Raw genomic sequence first — 18417 nt, 5'->3', positions numbered from 1 at the left:
TAGACTCCAGTGGCCTGCAGTAACTGTGACGGACGGTATCTTGTGACCATCACAACCTCACAGTAATGCAGGATGGCATGTTCTACATCACCGTGACCAATCCAAGGCTGACAGCAGCTGCCGCGGTCATTGTCACGATCAGCGACAAACATGACGTCAGCACGTCGCGTCAGCATCAGGGTTCAGGAATCCTGAGTCACCGCAGTGTGTTGTGTCTGCTCCCATGTGCGTTTACAAACCGAATACACCATTCCGTTATGTGGAAAGCCATAAGAAAGGATAACCGAATCTGATCCCTCTCAAATTCACATTTACGCTTCTTTACCAGCCATCAACTGTTTCCTTTAGAAATGAATCAGGAGTCATCAGGTGAAGTTCAATAGCCGTCGAAATGCCAAGTATGTACGAGCTCTAAAGCGAATTTTGAGTGGTGAAAGTGTCACATATGGGTTTGATACTAGCAGAAACTAGCAGTTTCAACTAGTATCCTTCAATATTCCAGTCATCAATTCCGACCAAAGAAATCATATAGTTCTACCATAATTTTTAGATATGGCGTCTTGGATATATTATTTGAGTACTCATATCAACGTCAAATTCCTTACCTACTCTACCAAAACGGCGACAATGTTATAATCAAATTCCATCTTCAGATCCTTCGTTGAAAAGGATTGGACTCCTAATTTCACTGCACTTTTACAGTATAAGACTCTTATAATAGAATGATTTGAATTAACATTACAAATAAAATACGGTAAAACTAACCTAATCTAACCTTGAACGAATTTAGACTTAAGATGTAAATTGAAAAAGTTCTATACAAGTGTGTTAGAGAAAAGTATGGGCTAGGGAAAGGAAAAATTCCATATGAACCACCAAAGACCCATGTGAACCACCAAAGACCCGTGTGAACCACTAAGGACCTACGTGAACCACCAGAGACCCGTGTGAACCACCAAAGACCCACATGAACCTCAAAAGACTCACGAGAACAACCAAAGACGATAGTGAGTAATGCCTATAGTCTTAACAAATAGGGAATGCGGTTGAAGGGCCAGGTAGCCGCCTTGTATGCACGCATCCACACACACGAGCGCAGAGAGTTGAAGGTAGGGTTCCAGGGACCTGCCGTTTTCCGTCCAATCAGTTACCCAGTCTTACTTGTAACACGTCGGGTTCTTCAGTAACATCTATAGACTCATGACTAAGCGATTCTCTGAGTGTATTATACATAGTTTTGTCTAATTTTTCTTGCTATAGAGTTGACCACCTATATGTACTAATCACTTTACAATTAAACTATAAATACGAGAAAATGTATAATGATTAGTGATAATATAGGCATTTCAATATTACATATTGGATTAGTGATTAGTGACAGTGAGTGATACCTAAAGTACTACCAAATAGGGATTGCGGTTGAAGACTGAATTTATATTATTATATTTCTAAGATTATAATATTTCTAAGATAAAGTCAACTCCACAGCTAACAACACAACGTCCTCGGTTACTATTCCTGATCGCTTGCCAAGAATCCTACTACAACACAATTAAAGGCAATCTCAAACAATATCAAAACAACAATCCGACCTGTCGGGAAAGATTTATATTTTCTGTTTAAATCGTCATCTGAAGGCTCATAAAAACATTACGTCCATGAGATATAACCAATTTAGTTAGAATAATTGCAAAATCAGATACTAAAATGTTAACTAGAAGAGAAAAGATTAATCTAAAAGTGTGGGCTCGGGCGATACGAACGTGAACTGGTCTATTCCAAGGTCTGGGGCGCAAGGGCACTGAAGCCACGCTGAAGACATTCACTTCAAATATTCGCATGAATCACTCCAATCCAAGGTTCATAACACCCTTTTCCCGTTACTCGCCTCACAACGCCGTACCGGATCCATATTAATTGTTTAATGTATCATTGTTACCAAAACGAAACAACAAACAAGGAATAATTGGTGTAAAAATTCGCATGAATCATTCCAATCCAAGGTTCATAACAACCTTTTCCCGTTACTCGCCTCACAATGCCGTACTGGATTCATATTAATTGTTTAATGTATCATTGTTACCAAAACGAAACAACAAACAAGGGATGATTGATGTAAAAGGTACGTACGTACATCTACATTTACTGAAACAGTGTTATAACCTGCAATTAGAAACGTAGTATGTAAAGAACATTACTGCGCCTTGGTATCTGAACCTCACTTTAAACATCGACTCTGAAGAAATCTGTGTAATTACGAACAAAATAACCGTAAGATACTATCAACTAGAATGTTATAATACAATGAATGTTCCATTTCACTTTACGTTTAGTGCAGCGCTTGAAATCTGACGCTGTCGCAGACTTGACTCCTGCAATCCACGTGCAGGCCGGTAAGCGGAAGGTTAACATTTGCATTGAATGAATCCTCCCTACCATAGCTATGTTTGTACCAAATTGAAATAACAACATTGCAAATTTAATACCACTTAGTATATTTCAGACAAATATGAACTACCAAGAAGAGCATACTCGTAGTTCATATTGAATTGTCCCAGCAAGTGTTTTGAGATTAAATAATAATCAATCACAATGAAGCGTTCCCATTTTCAGTAACGGTAGTTTTTAATAATTTCAATGTATGTTGTTCCTGAAGGTTGATTTCTACGAAAGGTATCTCCTATGGAGAATTTTATTGCTTTGATGCCAAACGTTAAATTTTTGAAGTCATTAATGACAATTATGTTTAATTGACATTTAGAAAATTTTGATAACTTTCCACACAAGTCTTAGGTTGTAATACACACGTAATCAGTTATGTAATGGGATCTATCAAAACAATAAAGGTGAAGATGTGCTCGACGAGAATAATTTTATCTTATTACTCGATGCCGTATATAATTGTGTTTACATAACGTATTGTACTATGATGTAATCCCATTGACAAATAAGTGTTCCAAATAAGGTATACAACTGATGAATAGAATAATTTTCAAAACAACGATCTTTTAAGTCAATATTAATCCTGCGTCGTTTGAACAACAAGCTAAATCTTTTAGGGTTCATACCAGGTAGATGCGGAGGGTATTCAACAAGGAGCACATTTTTTTCGCCAATCCCCAGTTTGTGTCAGCCGATTCTACAAAGTTTTGTGAATCCTCAACTTGTTGCTACTGGTGTTAAAAAATTGAATCATTTTACCAATATGCTCTTCCCCAAAACATTATATACAATATTTTTGTGGGCCTACACTACCAATTAACTGTTAGGAGAATGGGTTGAAGCCAAATCACTGACTTCCAGAAAATAATGACGTCATAGTTCAAAATAGTCTTTCAAATTGCTCGTAGGAAGGGGAACTCCTCTCAGAACTTAAATCTCAGGGGATTTCAATAAGGACCATGCTAAGCCATTTCCATCTTCTGCTAGAGTCACTAGAGTCGTGTACTCCTCCGCAAGGAGCGTTAGCTACCTCGCTTGTCATTGGCTGAGAGATTATATAACACTGCAGCATTACCAACAAAATACAAACTATAAAAATATATTCATTATTATGTTCTCCAAAGTTCGTGTAGTTGAGTTAAAACTGTTAGAATGATTTATCGACATTGCCATTGTTATTCATGATTGAATTGGTTGGAAACTTTGTTTATGATATTCACAGGCTCAGTTTATTTAGTTCGTTTAACTTTAACGCCTTTCATGTTATATGTTTATGATTATTGCAATCTAAAACAATGTAAGCGAAACTTTTATAATTGTAGTCAACTGAATTATAACTAATTTTTGTAGTGTCAATGTGGTAAATAGATTTGAAATTGGCGCCACGAGTAAACTATCGAAAACTAAGGTAAGTTAAGGTTTCGACTACAACGCGAGAGTGTGTTGAAATAAATCTTTGCAACGACTGCAACATTGACATGGCACTCTATCATCTTTTTTACTCTGTGGTGGACGACCCTTTTTAAAACCGAGGAATCACTCTGACACATTTTAATATCTCAATAACACTCAATGTCACACGCTATCTCTAGCACTACATTATTATCTTTCTGATTGACTATTTTAGTATTACAGATGTAAAAACAATCTGGGTACAAATCTTTGCTACAATTTCTACTAATTAACACGCAAAAGAACTAATTAAGTAGTAATTGCAGTCCTTTCAGATATGCATAATGACAATAAGGAAACTTCAAGATACTTAGTTCGGCAATTGTCGAGTAGATAGCGTAACTATGTAGATAGTGTATAGATAATACTCAGTCAGTACTAAGTATTCACAAGGGCGATGTCTAGGGGGCTCCGAGGCGGCTATGGTGTGATACTCAGCAATCATCTTGAGCATCTCTATCTAGATAGTGTATAGATAATACTCAGTACTCAGTAGTCAGTACTCACAAGGGCGCTGTCTAGGAGACTCCTAGCCGGCTATGTTGTGATACTCAGCAATCATCTTGAGCATCACTATCTAGATAGTGTATAGATAATACTCAGTACTCACCAGCGCGCTGTCTAGGAGGATCCGGGCCTGCCATGGTGTGATTGTCGGCAACCATTTGAGCGTCACTATCTAGATAGTGTATAGATAATACTCAGTACTCACCAGCGCGCTGTCTAGGAGGCTCCGAGCCGGCCATAGCGTGATCCTCGGTAACGATCGTGGGCAGCGGCTGGGACCCGAGCTCCTGCGGACAAAACACATTGTCAAGGGAGTCATTAACTTATCACACCAACTAAATAAGTTACTCAATCGGTCTATCATTATAGTCAGAAATGTGATAACCACTACACGTTCCATAACAGAACATCCTACTATTTCGTGGAATCTTTAGGGACATATTCTCTTTGAGTCCTTCACTCTACCGTCAGCCACAACGTTTTGTCGGGAGGGGAGGGGAGTGAAAGGGGTCAAAATGAATAGGTAGCGAAAAGGGTCAAAATTGCAGAAATATATATTTAAAGAGGCTACATGTTTTAAAACTGGGCTGTAGTAACAATACCTAGATTATTACCACAGCTTTACACAATTTTACACCTCTATGTAGCCCTTAAGTCATTAAGATGTTTACGGCGTAGCGGCAGTGCGATAATACTAAGTCGCACTCCGTGTTAAGTCGCGGTTATGGTGTTAATACGCATTCTAAACCTTTATTTTTCTTGTAAACGGTTTAACTTTTGAATTTTTCCCTAAACAACTAACAAAAATCGAAAACCCCTCCCCTCACTAACATTTTTTGAAATGTGAATAGTACTTTTTAGTTGTTACACGTTGCATAAAATATGCCAACAACAATACGTTATATCGATTTAAAGCACGTACCACCCATTTATCATTCAGACTTACACATCCTATAATCACTCACCCATTCATAAAGTTAGACCAGTTCCTCCCGTGCCTGACCAAGAAGTTCACTCGCCCTTCCAGTTGTTGTGGGTCAGGAATCTCTCCACCCCTCCCCCTCTCGGAGAAAAAAGCCGTCGAAACTAATTGACATTTTAAATGAGCCTCGAGAGCCTAGGGCTGAGCTCTTTTTATATCACAAAAGGGAAGGTTTTTCAACAAAAAACGTACCTTCTTGTGAGCACAAAACGGTGTTGCCCGTTTCGATCGGCTCTGCCTCTTGTAACGTATAGCAGGTGTGTTTGTTTCCCTCGGCCAAGAGTGGAACTACGCTTGTTTGTACTGAACAATTTACAGTTCAGAGAGAAGACTTTACACCTCTAACTTGTTGAAAGCTGAATTGGGCAACTGCAGATTTGTAATTATTATATCAGCTTTGTAACACATAAAGTTAGCGTCTGCGTAACCATTCCTTCAATTCCCGCAGGCGAGATGGGGATGATGTGTTCAAAATACGTCACAAAGGTTTCTGATCTGTGGAGTATTCACAGGACAAGGATGCCTGAGAAATATGATTATGATTTAAATTCAAATCTCGAACAAATCATAATTGAAGGAACTTGAATGAATTGGTTTCCCAAAGCTAGTGTCAAATATGATGGTAAAACCAAAATCGTTGAGACTTCAGATAAACATTTTCTTTTAGATACTCCGATCACGCTTGCCTTAGAAGAATCCTACTTTGTTTGTGTCTTTTAATATAAAATAGTGTTCTGTTAACCATAAATTGTTAATATTCTTTGTTAGATGCAATATGTGTCATACATTGTTGTATATCTTGTTTAAGAGGTAAAAAGAGTTTATTCCTTACCTAAATAAAAAAAAGTTTTTTTGGAATAAAATCACCAAGAGCTTTTTTATTCTTTAAACGTTGCAATACACAATAATTACCACACATTGGTCTTTTTTAAGCAAAACCAGGGCATTTTCGAGTCACTAATTCCACAGTCCGGACACTTATCTCAGAAATAGCAACAAATTAAATATCCCCCCCCATGCAACCTCTTTTTTCAAACATCACTGTTTTTATAATGCCGTAATTTTTTATAATTCTCTTCCTGCGGACCTAAAGAATGTAAATAATGTAATGGTCTTTAAGAGAACACTGAAGGCTTTTTTAATAGAAAAATGTTTCTACATCCTCAGTGAATTTATTGGAAATAAATAGTCTGTATGTATAGATGTAAACTGTAGGCCTACTTGTATTTTTGTAATATTTATGACGCAATCCAATGCATGTTATATGTCTGATGGAAATAAAGGATATTTGATTTGATTTGATTCCTATTACTTATCTTACACTTCGTTTTGAGTTTTGGTTTTTTTTTACTTGATTGCAATGTTGGATGTAGTAATAAGTTCCTTGAATGTTTGGACTTCAAAATATACTGTTGGGGTTGTTTTAAAGTATAGATAAGTGCCATATGTGTTATGAGTGAGTTTCCCGTGCAACTTAATTTCCTCATCAGTGCTTTTTTTGTATATAAAAGAACAAAGGTCTGACGACTGATCCCTGAGGAATACCGTATCTCAGTTTTAGACGTAATGACGAACCATTTAAAATTTGAATAACCTACGTATTGCCATGAAGGCAAGACCTGGCCGATGTTTAAAGCAACCCTTTGATTCCAGAGCACGCAATTTCATGCGTCAAATTGGCGACCATTCACACGGAATAAACCGTTTTTTTTGCGAGGTCAAGGAGAGACCTAGAACTGATTCCCAGTGGCTTATACAATCATCTCAACAATACTGCACCTCTTGTTGACTTTTCTTGTCTGAAACCATAATGGTTACTTAACAAAATAGAAAATCTCATATATATACCTCTACGACTAAAATTGAGACCGTAAAAGAGTTGGAGGTTAAACATTCTTACAGTGATAAAATCAAGATGGCCGACCATACAGCTGGCCTCTAAAGCCAACTGTCAAATACGTAAATAACAGAGGACATAAAAGTCAGCCATGACATAACGATACAAAGTGGCCATTTCCAACACGTTTATCTCGTTGATTTATATGTATTATGTAAGTTTTCAAACGTTGTTGTGTCGAGTTAACAATTATGTACAGTAATAGTCTTTTTATACCCTTACAGGAAATTCCTCAACAGGTTTCTTGAAAAATTAGATATAGCGATACAACAATATTATAGGGGTTTTCACAGATTCTACCTGAATGTGAGGTCAAAACAAAAGCAGGCTTGTGGTAGATTATTGATTTAATTGCCATTATACGTTTAGTTTCACTGGCGAATTTCATAATCTAATCTAGTATTCTATGTATTAAAACTGTGCATTTCGATATACTAGGCGCAAATAAAAAACAAGTTCCTCTTAGAGATCATGATTTTCCGAAGGCTTGTGAAAAATATGTTGGTTTATAAGTCACGAATATGGCAAGGCTTGGTTAAACTTTTTCTTCAGCACCCATAAAACTTAAGACATAATAATACCGACCATTGCTGCCTTGTGAATATAATTAACGGCATGAATATTTATTCCTACGTTCCAAACACTTCCTAGTGACTTGCTTGTTTTTTTATTAAGTTCACAACAATACTGACTTGCTAATAAATGTAATTCTAAATTAAATCTCAATTACTTGTTTGACCTATTGTTTAATTTCATTAAAATCTCCCAGTTTCTCCAACCGATGGTGAATTGTATTTAATGTATTGGATAAAAACATATATAGCTTTTTATTTATTGTATACACTCCTCCATGGGGAAAAATATTTATAATATTTCACTTATATGTACAGGAAATATGAACGTCTTAAATTTATATTTACGTGTAACACCTGCTAAGTAGGTTCAGACATATAATGAACCTATGCTCCTAGGCCTAATAGGTTGGTAACACCTAGGTTCCCAGGGCAACGATTCTGTAGGATGGAAAGACATAATTGTCTTCTCTTGATAAAACAAGGTAAAAATATACAAATTCGTATATATATAACTTTTGGATGTCGAAACAGAAATTAATTGTGGACCAACAAGCTGTATCAGCTGGTGTCCGACTGAACGTATACGTCACGCGGACTTGTACCCATATTGCGGATCTGATAATGAAGGCGTTCGCAAATCTGCAACTTCTCCCTTGCAGACAAGTTCAAAATATAATAACTATAACTTCAGAGAGATCATATATACAAATAACACAGTTTTAACTGATTGTATTTTCCAGTTCACTTTCTCCGATGATTCAAAATTGTCTGATACAACTTACCAACACGTGAAAGAAAATGGAAAATGTCTTTATTAGAAGAGAAGTTAGGACTCTCTACAACTTAACATCATGAAAAATTAAACTTAACATATTTACATTGATAAATGAACACAAATCCATCTGTCGAAACACAAAATACGTGTGAAATGAATCAGTTTTAAAACAAACGTCAAACTTTAAAAAATTTTACTAACTCAATATAACTCTGAACAGTCTTAAACAGGATTGTTCAATAACAACTAAGTATAATATTTCTAACAGTGGGGAAAAAAAGAAAAAAATTATCTAGTATTATATAAAATATCTAGTAAAGCCCATATGTACTAAAAGGGCTTCAGACCCGCCGACTCAGGCCGTCAGCTCATCAAGGGCCTCCCGAAGGGTATAGAAAGCTCTCTCGACCAAAGTGGCTTTTTTAAGCTATTTTAAATGATTGGTTAAACTGTTTAGTATGGAATTACACCACTTAAGTCCAAAATGGATTCCTGAGTTAACAACAGTCCATATCTGTTAACTACAAGATTTTCTTTGTGTCTTATTACAATTGTGTCCAAGAACTGGAAACATATGTTTATTTCATATATTCAACAATAATTAATTTCACTTTACACATATTCCACTATTATTACAAGATAGATCACTCGCTTTCACTGAACTTGCATTACGATGCCTCAAGTACCACTCCCCAACCGCTATGCCACCTGGCCCCCAGCAATCAAGGCTCTACGCTCCGCCTCGAAGCGAGCGCACTTCTCGATGGCTCTGATGTTTACTGGAAGAGCATTCCAAAACCGATAGGCAGAAATTGTAAATAATTTAATAAAAGTAGTTGTTCAATTTGGAATAGATATAAGGACGTAACCCTCCTTGTACTTCGTTCACGTTGAAAACGGTTTGACAAAATATATGTGGCGATTTATATTTAAAGGAGCGTGCAACATAGTACACTAGTGATAGCCACGAATATCTTTTAATTTTAAGATAGATAACTTGTGCTTAAGAGTTTTTTGTGACACAAATAGTACAACATGCTAGTAAGGTCATGGCTTACAACTCAATGCCTGGACTAGATCACCGGTAGGTTAGATTATTGGTTGTTCAAAAGCACTGAGACAAGAGCAGTGTTTAAAAGTTTTGCAAAAGAATGGTTTCCTATTGTTCATGCACCATATAGCTCCATGCCAAGACCTGAAAAGACAATAACAGCGTTTTTAAGCAAATATATAATAATATTTTCCTTTGCCAGGAAACAACTTCAATATGAACCCATCTAGAATTTTTGACGGTTGAAAAAAGGCGATTGAGGAATGGAGACATAGCAACCGAATAAGAGTTAACCGAAACATTAATCAATCAATCAATCAATCTTTATTTCATAGACATGATTTGCATGTATAGCAAACGTCTGTATTAAAGTTCAGGGCTAAAATTATTCTCCCCATATCAGGATCACACTGAAATATACTATTCAACATTCATGCATCTTTGCCAATTAATGAATAACGCCATAGTTGTGAAATTACATTTCCGACACACTTTTGGAAAGTATGTCCAAAGTATTAAAAGTGTTTGCACAAAATTATGGTGTGCATACCTAAATGTTTAACTTTACCTTGAATAAATAATAAAACTTATCGTTATCCCACCCATGTTTCTTCGTTCACATTACTTTTCTGCGATTTGTACTCGCCACTTCTGGACGTTCGTATATTGCGACCTTAAACAATTTTTTTACTGTAACATGGGTTTTATAAAATGTCCCGTAATATTGTTTTTATTAACAACCAAGAAAGTTTTTATAATTTCATTAAACACAAAAAGTAGTACGATAGTTATAAATAGTACAAAATTACAAATTATTGGCGCAAATAATGTTTGTACTTTAAACAAATAAAATTCAAAACTCCAAAGGATAAACAGAAACGTATCAGAAAATATATTCAACAGAGTTTGCTTTACTTGGCTTAAAGAAAATCTCCAATATATTGTAGATGAGAACGATTCTATTTCCTTTATCAATGTTTCCAGACCGAACGTTTCGCAGAGGCGAAGAAACGCTATCCACAACGGCGGAAATAACTTTTGACAGGAGCCAGGAGATGGCTGGGAAGACGAGGCAGATATGACGTCACAAACTGTGCAGACAGACAGACAGACGGGCAGGTTTGTGTTCCAATTCTGGTGCCGGCAACTGTAGCACAGTCTTTGTCGTAGTAAAACCTTTCACGGCATGTATTACAATATCATATCCGCACAGGTGTTACAGTACCATATCAACACAGGTATTACAGTATCATATCAACACAGGTATTACAGTATCATATCAACACCAAGTGGTACAGTACGTTATCAACCAAAGCGTTACGGTATCATATCAACACGAGTGGTACAGTACCATATCAACCAAAGACGTGTTACGGTATCATATCAACACGAGTGTTACAGTATCGTATCAACACAAGTGTTACAGTATCATATCAACACAAGTGTTACAGTATAATAACAACGCAAGTGTTACCGTAGCATATCAACACGAGTGTTACATACAGTATCGTATCAACACGAGTGTTACAGTATCATATCAACAAGGGTTTATTAACACAAGTGTTACAGTATAATAACAACGCAAGTGTTACCGTAGCATATCAACACGAGTGTTACATACAGTATCGTATCCGAGACATGAGTATTACAGTATCATATAAAAAAAAGTGTTACAGTATAATAACAACGCAAGTGTTTACAGTAGCATATCAACACAAGTTTTAAAGTATCATATTAACACAAGTGTTACAGTATCATATCGACAAGGGTTTTAAAATATCATATTAACACCCTTTATTACTACAATGTTTTGTACAAGTTTTACAGTATCATACCGAGACAAGTATTACAGTATCATACAAAAAAAGTATTACAGTATCATATTAACACAAATATTACAGTGTGATATTAACACATGCATTACAGAAGATCAGTTTGATTCAGGTTACTTTACAGCCAATCGCGAAATTGAAAGACAGACATGATGGGGGTAGTTAGGCGAAAACGAATTAAGGAATTAATGAATTTTCTGTCAGTTACCAAGAGGTATTCTTTCTTAATTTTATCTGTATCCTGTTATCTGTGTACAAATACGTAAACTCTTGTTACAGCACAGCCGTATTAAAAATAACTGTCCCAATCTTGAGAGAAAAGATATTAATCTTACATTTAAAAAATTACATCCATCTCGTATAAAAATTCGATATACTATTACAATTAGTAGACTCAATGCCTCACATATATCATAGGAAAATCCATCATATAAACGAATATAATCGAAAAATAATATAATAAAAAAATAATAATTAATTGATCGAGTGTGTATTTCCATATTTATGTTTATGTTGTATAAATGTTTTACATAATAAATGCCATGACGCCCCCTCCTCTGAGTGTGTATCCCTTGAGTACATGTAAATTGTTACAAACTACGATTGTGTACAATACACAAAGTTATAGTTGACAATTATCTAGGTTGATTTCAATTCATGCGATGAATATGCAATGCATAAACAGCTATTATCGTTACATAATGCAATGAACAAGAAAGGCAAAACCGGTGGAAATTGAACTGTATGTATCGACATGGAAAAGCATTATACAACCAATGTACTGTACGAACAGCTATTATAGTTGCATAATGCAATAACACTAAAACGCTAATGTCAACATGGAATGCGTATTATACAACCAATGTACTGAATGAACAGCTATTCTAGTTGCATAATGCAATGAACAATAAAGGTAAAACCGCTGAAAATTTAACTGCATGTATCGACGTGGAAATGCGTTTATACAACCAATGTACTGTATGAACAGCTATTCTAGTTGCATAATGCAATTAACAAGAAAGGCAAAACCGCTGAAAAATTTAACTGCATGTATCGACATGGAAATGCGTTATACAACCAATGTACTGTATGAACAGCTATTCTAGTTGCATAATGCAATTAACAAGAAAGGTAAAACCGCTGGAAATTTTAACTGTATGTATCGACATGGAAAAGCGTTATTATACAACCAATGTACTGTATGAACAGCTATTCTAGTTGCCTAATGCAATTAACAAGAAAGGTAAAACCGCTGGAAAATTTAACTGCATGTATCGACATGGAAAAGCGTTATACAACCAATGTACTGTATGAACAGCTATTCTAGTTGCATAATGCAATTAACAATAAAGGCAAAACCGCTGAAAATTTAACTGCATGTATCGACATGGAAATGCGTTATACAACCAATGTACTGTATGAACAGCTATTCTAGTTGCATAATGCAATGAACAATAAAGGCAAAACCACTGAAAATTTAACTGTATGTATCGACGTGGAACATGCGTTATACAACCAATGTACTGTATGAACAGCTATTCTAGTTGCATAATGCAATGAACAATAAAGGCAAAACCACTGAAAATTTAACTGTATGTATCGACGTGGGCTTTATACAACAACCTGTACACTGCTATTCTAGTTGCATAATGCTTAGTTGCATAATGCAACTGAAATGCAATGAACACAAAACCACTGAAAATTTAACTGTATGTATCGACGTGGAAAGCTTATACAACCAATGTACTGTATGAACAGCTATTTTGCATAAATGCAATGAACAATAAAGGCAAAACCACTGAAAATTTAACTGTATGTATCGACGTGGAAAAGCTTTATACAACCAATGTACTGTATGAACAGCTATTCTAGTTGCCTAATGCAATGAACAATAAAGGAAAAACCACTGAAAATTTAACTGTATGTATCGACGTGGAAAAGCGTTATACAACCAATGTACTGTATGAACAGCTATTCTAGTTGCATAATGCAATGAACAATAAAGGCAAAACCACTGAAAATTTAACTGTATGTATCGACGTGGAAAAGCGTTATACAACCAATGTACTGTATGAACAGCTATTCTAGTTGCATAATGCAATTAACAAGGAGGGTAAAACCGCTGAAAACTTAACTGCATGTATCGACATGGATTTTCTATGGGTTTCTTCTAATTCCGGGTTGAACTATAAGGGTTCTCCACCCTCCCCCTCAAACTCCCCCTCATTCTTACTCCCGACTGTGTATCCGGGTGAATGGTCGACTCGACAACTCTTCACTTTCCTGAAGGACACTGCAAGCTAATTGTAAAGTTTCTAATTCTCTCTTGGTTCCGTCTATTTTGTAACTAACTAATCTAAAAATATTCTTCGAACCCCAACAGATAAGAGGTTTTATATAGTACCCTAACATAGAGAGGGATTTATTGTATTTAGTAAAATAAGTTTAACTATTAGATAAATATCATTAAAAACTAACAAAATATGTATTTTGTATGTGAATTAATATTTTGTGTTCCATTTCAATTAAAATTCCCGTTTAAAGAAGGAACACCACTATAAAATTACATTAATTACAGAAAGGGGAGTCAATTTGTACTACAAAACTAGATTAATTTAAAGTTTAAAAAAATCCGATACAATAGAGTAAGTTCAGACCCAACAAAGTAATTTCATCACATGTCACGTGATAAAATGCCAGTATGATTGTGCTCAGTTTGTTAACAGATGCCATCACGATTGCCGGCGAGACTAAAATAAAATAGTTAGAATTCCATTTTTACTTTTATTTATATTTTTATTTATTTATTTTATTTATTTATACCTCTTGACCCAAAATCAATTGAGTTCGTCCTTGGAGAAAGAGGAATCTCTAGGATATTTCTTTTTAACTGTCCAATCGCGCGTTGTAGCGGGTACGACGGTTATCGGAAGATAACCGAATCAAGTAACGTCGAGCGTGGCTGCTGCTTGGATGGGTGACCGCTGAGCGATCCTGTCCTTGCAAGCAGCCCACCTGCCTGACCAGTGGTGGTGGTTCGGAAGTCACCATTAAGTCGTTGGTCTTCAGGATAAGTGTTAGAAAGGGCTTCTCAGCCCTAACATTTCCTGGTTAAATAAGACATTCTTCGACCTTTTTCTATGAAAAATTTATTGCCCGGACGGACAAACTAAGACACAATTTCAAGAAGGGCCTGTCAAAACATTGTCAGCCCAAGTGTTACAGCATGTATACAGTAATATCAATAGCGAGAATCTTCACGTAGGGCTGAGAGTATTAATAATACTGAGAAACGCTGAACAAAATCGAAGGTTTATTATTAAATCAGAACTAAATCTAAAGAGAACTGCAACACTCCAATAAATGTTGGCACCATAGCTTTTACACAACTAGCACCTACTTTGAACATCCTTTCATTTCGACTTATTGAGAGCTTCAGTAAACAAGTCTCCAACAAATTAATAATAAGAAATATACACAGTACAGTTGAATATATAGTGCAAATACTTTTAGTGCAGTGTTAATGGGAGCAAATTCTTTAGTCGTCAAAAAGGCTAAGTAGGTCAAGAAGCGAAAAAGTGAATAGAGAATAGAAGCAATTCAATCCAAGTAGAGCAATTCATGTTGCTGACTGCAACGTCTTTAGCTAATTTGCAGTTGAATATGAGCTCTAGTTGAATAATTGTGTACGTTCTGAAAAATTCTACAGTTAACGTAGCTTAAGGTAGGAGGGGTTAACTCAATTGAATTTTGAGTTTAGCTCTAGTTCACCTTCCTTTTATTGCAGCGTCTGGTTTCTGACGCTTCTCAGACTTGGCTCCTGGAGTTATGTTCTTCTGAAGATATCCAAAGAAAGTCAACGACGAAGAAGCTCAAAATGAAACATTTACATTGTTTCGACACCAGAGATACCCATAAATAGGTGAAGTGGTAGCCTCCTTGTCTCATCAGATATACAAATCATCAGACACCAGACGCTGCAATAAAAGGAAGGTGAACTAAAGCTAAACTCAAAATTCATCCCCTCCTACCATAGCTAGGTTAACTGTAGAATTGTTTAGAACGTACACAATTATTCAATTTCAGCTCGTATTCAACTGAAGCTCCACAATACAAAACCTTAGCTCCACTACCCAATAATTATTGCCCATCTTGATTTTGGTCCAATAAGAACCGTTGTAAACTTCTAAAAAGTTTACGCCCTTATTTTTAGTCGTAAAACTATGGGAGACGCCTCCTACAAAGATTTAATTTACACGCATCCAAAGGCTCTTTTTTCATTTTTCGATATTAATATTTAATGCACATCTTCCACAATTCTACGACGAAAAGTAAGGATATTTGAAGTTCAGCACTGTTTTTGTAAGGCGATATTCAAGGTCGCTTCGCTACACCAGGCTCGCATTGCAGTACTAGCGTAAAACAAGAGGGCTTCAAACGCCGACTTCCTAATTAACAGTCGCCTTAATTTATCAAAGCGGAACCGAGTGCACTTACGTTGAAGGACTTCGATCTTCAGCGGCAACTGCGCTTCATGAAAGGGAATGTAAACTGAAAGTTGCCGCAGAACGTTACACTGCTTTCACAGTACACTTGCCGCCAGTAACGTCATAAGGTTAAAGCCTCTTAGAACAAGAACAAAAAAGTCTGAACAATACAAAAATTAATTATTTCTGTTATTCGTGAACATTTCATAAATTGTAAATAATCTTTACCAACCACTTACCTGAGCACAGATGAGGCTATTAAACTGCCCAATCACGCCAATAAATCCCACAATTAGACACCGCCTGATCGGTCACCTACACAATGTCAGATCTGTACAGAAGCCCGTATTTGAATGGCACGGTGTTAGGATGTTGTTTATTAAAGCAGTCCGTAAAGCACTGCTGACGCGAGGCAGCGACTTCCCGTCAAAAGTCTGACTAAACACAATCTGACATTATTTCATCCAATAGAAATTCGTTGAAAATTCAAATAGAAATACAGTTACTAGCATTTTTTCTAACGAGTTCTCTACAACGTTAAACCTCATTTTAGAAAACTTTAACCTTTTTTTTAAACAATAAGTCAAGCACTTCAGCACAGATGAAACTAGAAGTGTGAATAAGTGCGGTAGTATGGAATACCCTACAATGAATATTATTTCCATACTGAACAAACCGTCGAGTAGGCCTACAATTTTAGACATCAAAATTAAATATGTGACTTAAAAGAATAATACTATAAAAATCAATTCTGTTGCATTCGTGAATTGACAAGACAATGATAATGTGTTATAACGGGCATCTTAAGGGTTTCAATTATTTTAATGGCGATTCTGACGGGGAAATTATTACAAAAATTCCCTGTATTTTGTCTTACATGGTGAACAATTATACAGATTTTTTATTTCATAATTTATCGTAACAAAATTACATACTTGGAACCTGGACCAATCTTTTGTTATGCTGCACCAAAAAAAGGCTTTGACATAAAACTAGATATATCTATTTGGCAGTAAAATATAGAGTTATTGTTTATAAAAAAAAAAACAAAATTACAACATATAAGCTTTGTGTACTCCCTAATCAGATTTTAAATATTTTCACAATTATGAAACATCTAATTTTACTTTTTTATCCAATATTCTTATCATTAACCGTCATCGGCCAGTTGAAAAATGCCATAGTATTAGGTTTTTTTTACATCACGTGAAAGCTAATTTGTAATATTTAAAATAATAGAACCATTCTATAAATAAATATCCACACTATGAAAACAGCCACATAAGATATGTTTAGCAGTTTTACTTATTCTAGTACATTAAGATTACAATAATCTACATAATTTGAAGAAATTTTACTAAAGGATACGCTTAAATTTTAACAAGTGAATAACTGGGAACAAATAGTTTAACAAAAAAAAAATCAATAACCTGTAAAACCTTTCAAATTTTCAAATTGAAATAATTTCTCTTACTTGAAATGCAAAGAGTGACAAAGCGAGGTGTAAGTTATTGCATTTACCGCGTCAAATCACCATTGGGGGTAATAAACGTCAATAACAGATACTCACAAATGAGGTCACCTCCGCAGGACATTTGTTCCGAGTGGAAAACACTCGATAACAATGGTGGAATGGAAGCGGCTTAACCTCCGTCATCAATAATTTACAGGTATCTCCAGGAAAACCCCCACAAATTTTCCAGACCAAACCGGATTGACTCGACTCTGCTACTCGGTATTCCGCTTCTGGATACAGCTGGAAATTGTTAATTTGCGACGGGTTATTGGGAAAATGTTTGAGTGTTGATAAACACCATTCTTGATAAGTGTTATTGCATTCCGAGGTCCTTCAAACGTGATATGTACGTGGAATGCAAATGATTGGAACGAGCAATTTTATCTTTTAGGGTAAATCGGAAAGAGATGGTTAAACCTAAACTTATGTAAGTTCCTTTGGAAGACTAAGTTCCATTCGGTTGCCGATTTAAATACATTATTTAACAAAACTTTGTTCGTTAGGCTGTTTAAGATGCCTTTAATGAATGCAGAAAATAAACAAATTTTGATCACTCCATGAGCGAGTGGTAAGCATTTGAAGAAGAATTCAGGACCATCTTATAAATAGGCACGCCCAGAGAATTACGATTTTTGGATGAGGATATAATTTGTTTACAGTATGTACAAGAATGATGATTAGAGAAAATTAAACTATTTTTATTCACCAAACATTTTTTCAGACGTTATTTTAAAAAAACCCTGTAGTTTTCTTACATCTTATTCTGTTATAAAATATATGATTTCCGTAATTCGAAAGAAAAAATGTCACTCCCTGAAGTATTATAACATGTAATTACTGCAAAAATTCACATTTTTATCTTAGCCGTTATTTTGATTTTTTTGGCCGTTTTACAAAACTG

At 35.6% G+C, this 18417-nt stretch overlaps 1 protein-coding gene across 1 annotated transcript in view; it reads right to left on the bottom strand.

The window, feature by feature from the left end:
* LOC124360751 (5'-AMP-activated protein kinase subunit gamma-2) overlaps positions 1-18417 on the bottom strand; it is a 436057-nt gene that overhangs the window by 350164 nt on the left and 67476 nt on the right. The window contains exon 2 of the mRNA XM_046814625.1: positions 4607-4688. Within this exon, the coding sequence (XP_046670581.1) occupies positions 4607-4688 (82 nt within the window). The remainder of the gene's footprint in view (positions 1-4606; positions 4689-18417) is intronic.

Source organism: Homalodisca vitripennis, chromosome 4, assembly GCF_021130785.1.
Source record: "Homalodisca vitripennis isolate AUS2020 chromosome 4, UT_GWSS_2.1, whole genome shotgun sequence".
Lineage (NCBI taxonomy): Eukaryota > Metazoa > Arthropoda > Insecta > Hemiptera > Cicadellidae > Homalodisca > Homalodisca vitripennis.
The sequence above is the reverse complement of the archived record's forward strand: the minus strand, read 5'-3'. Positions and strand labels throughout refer to the sequence as shown.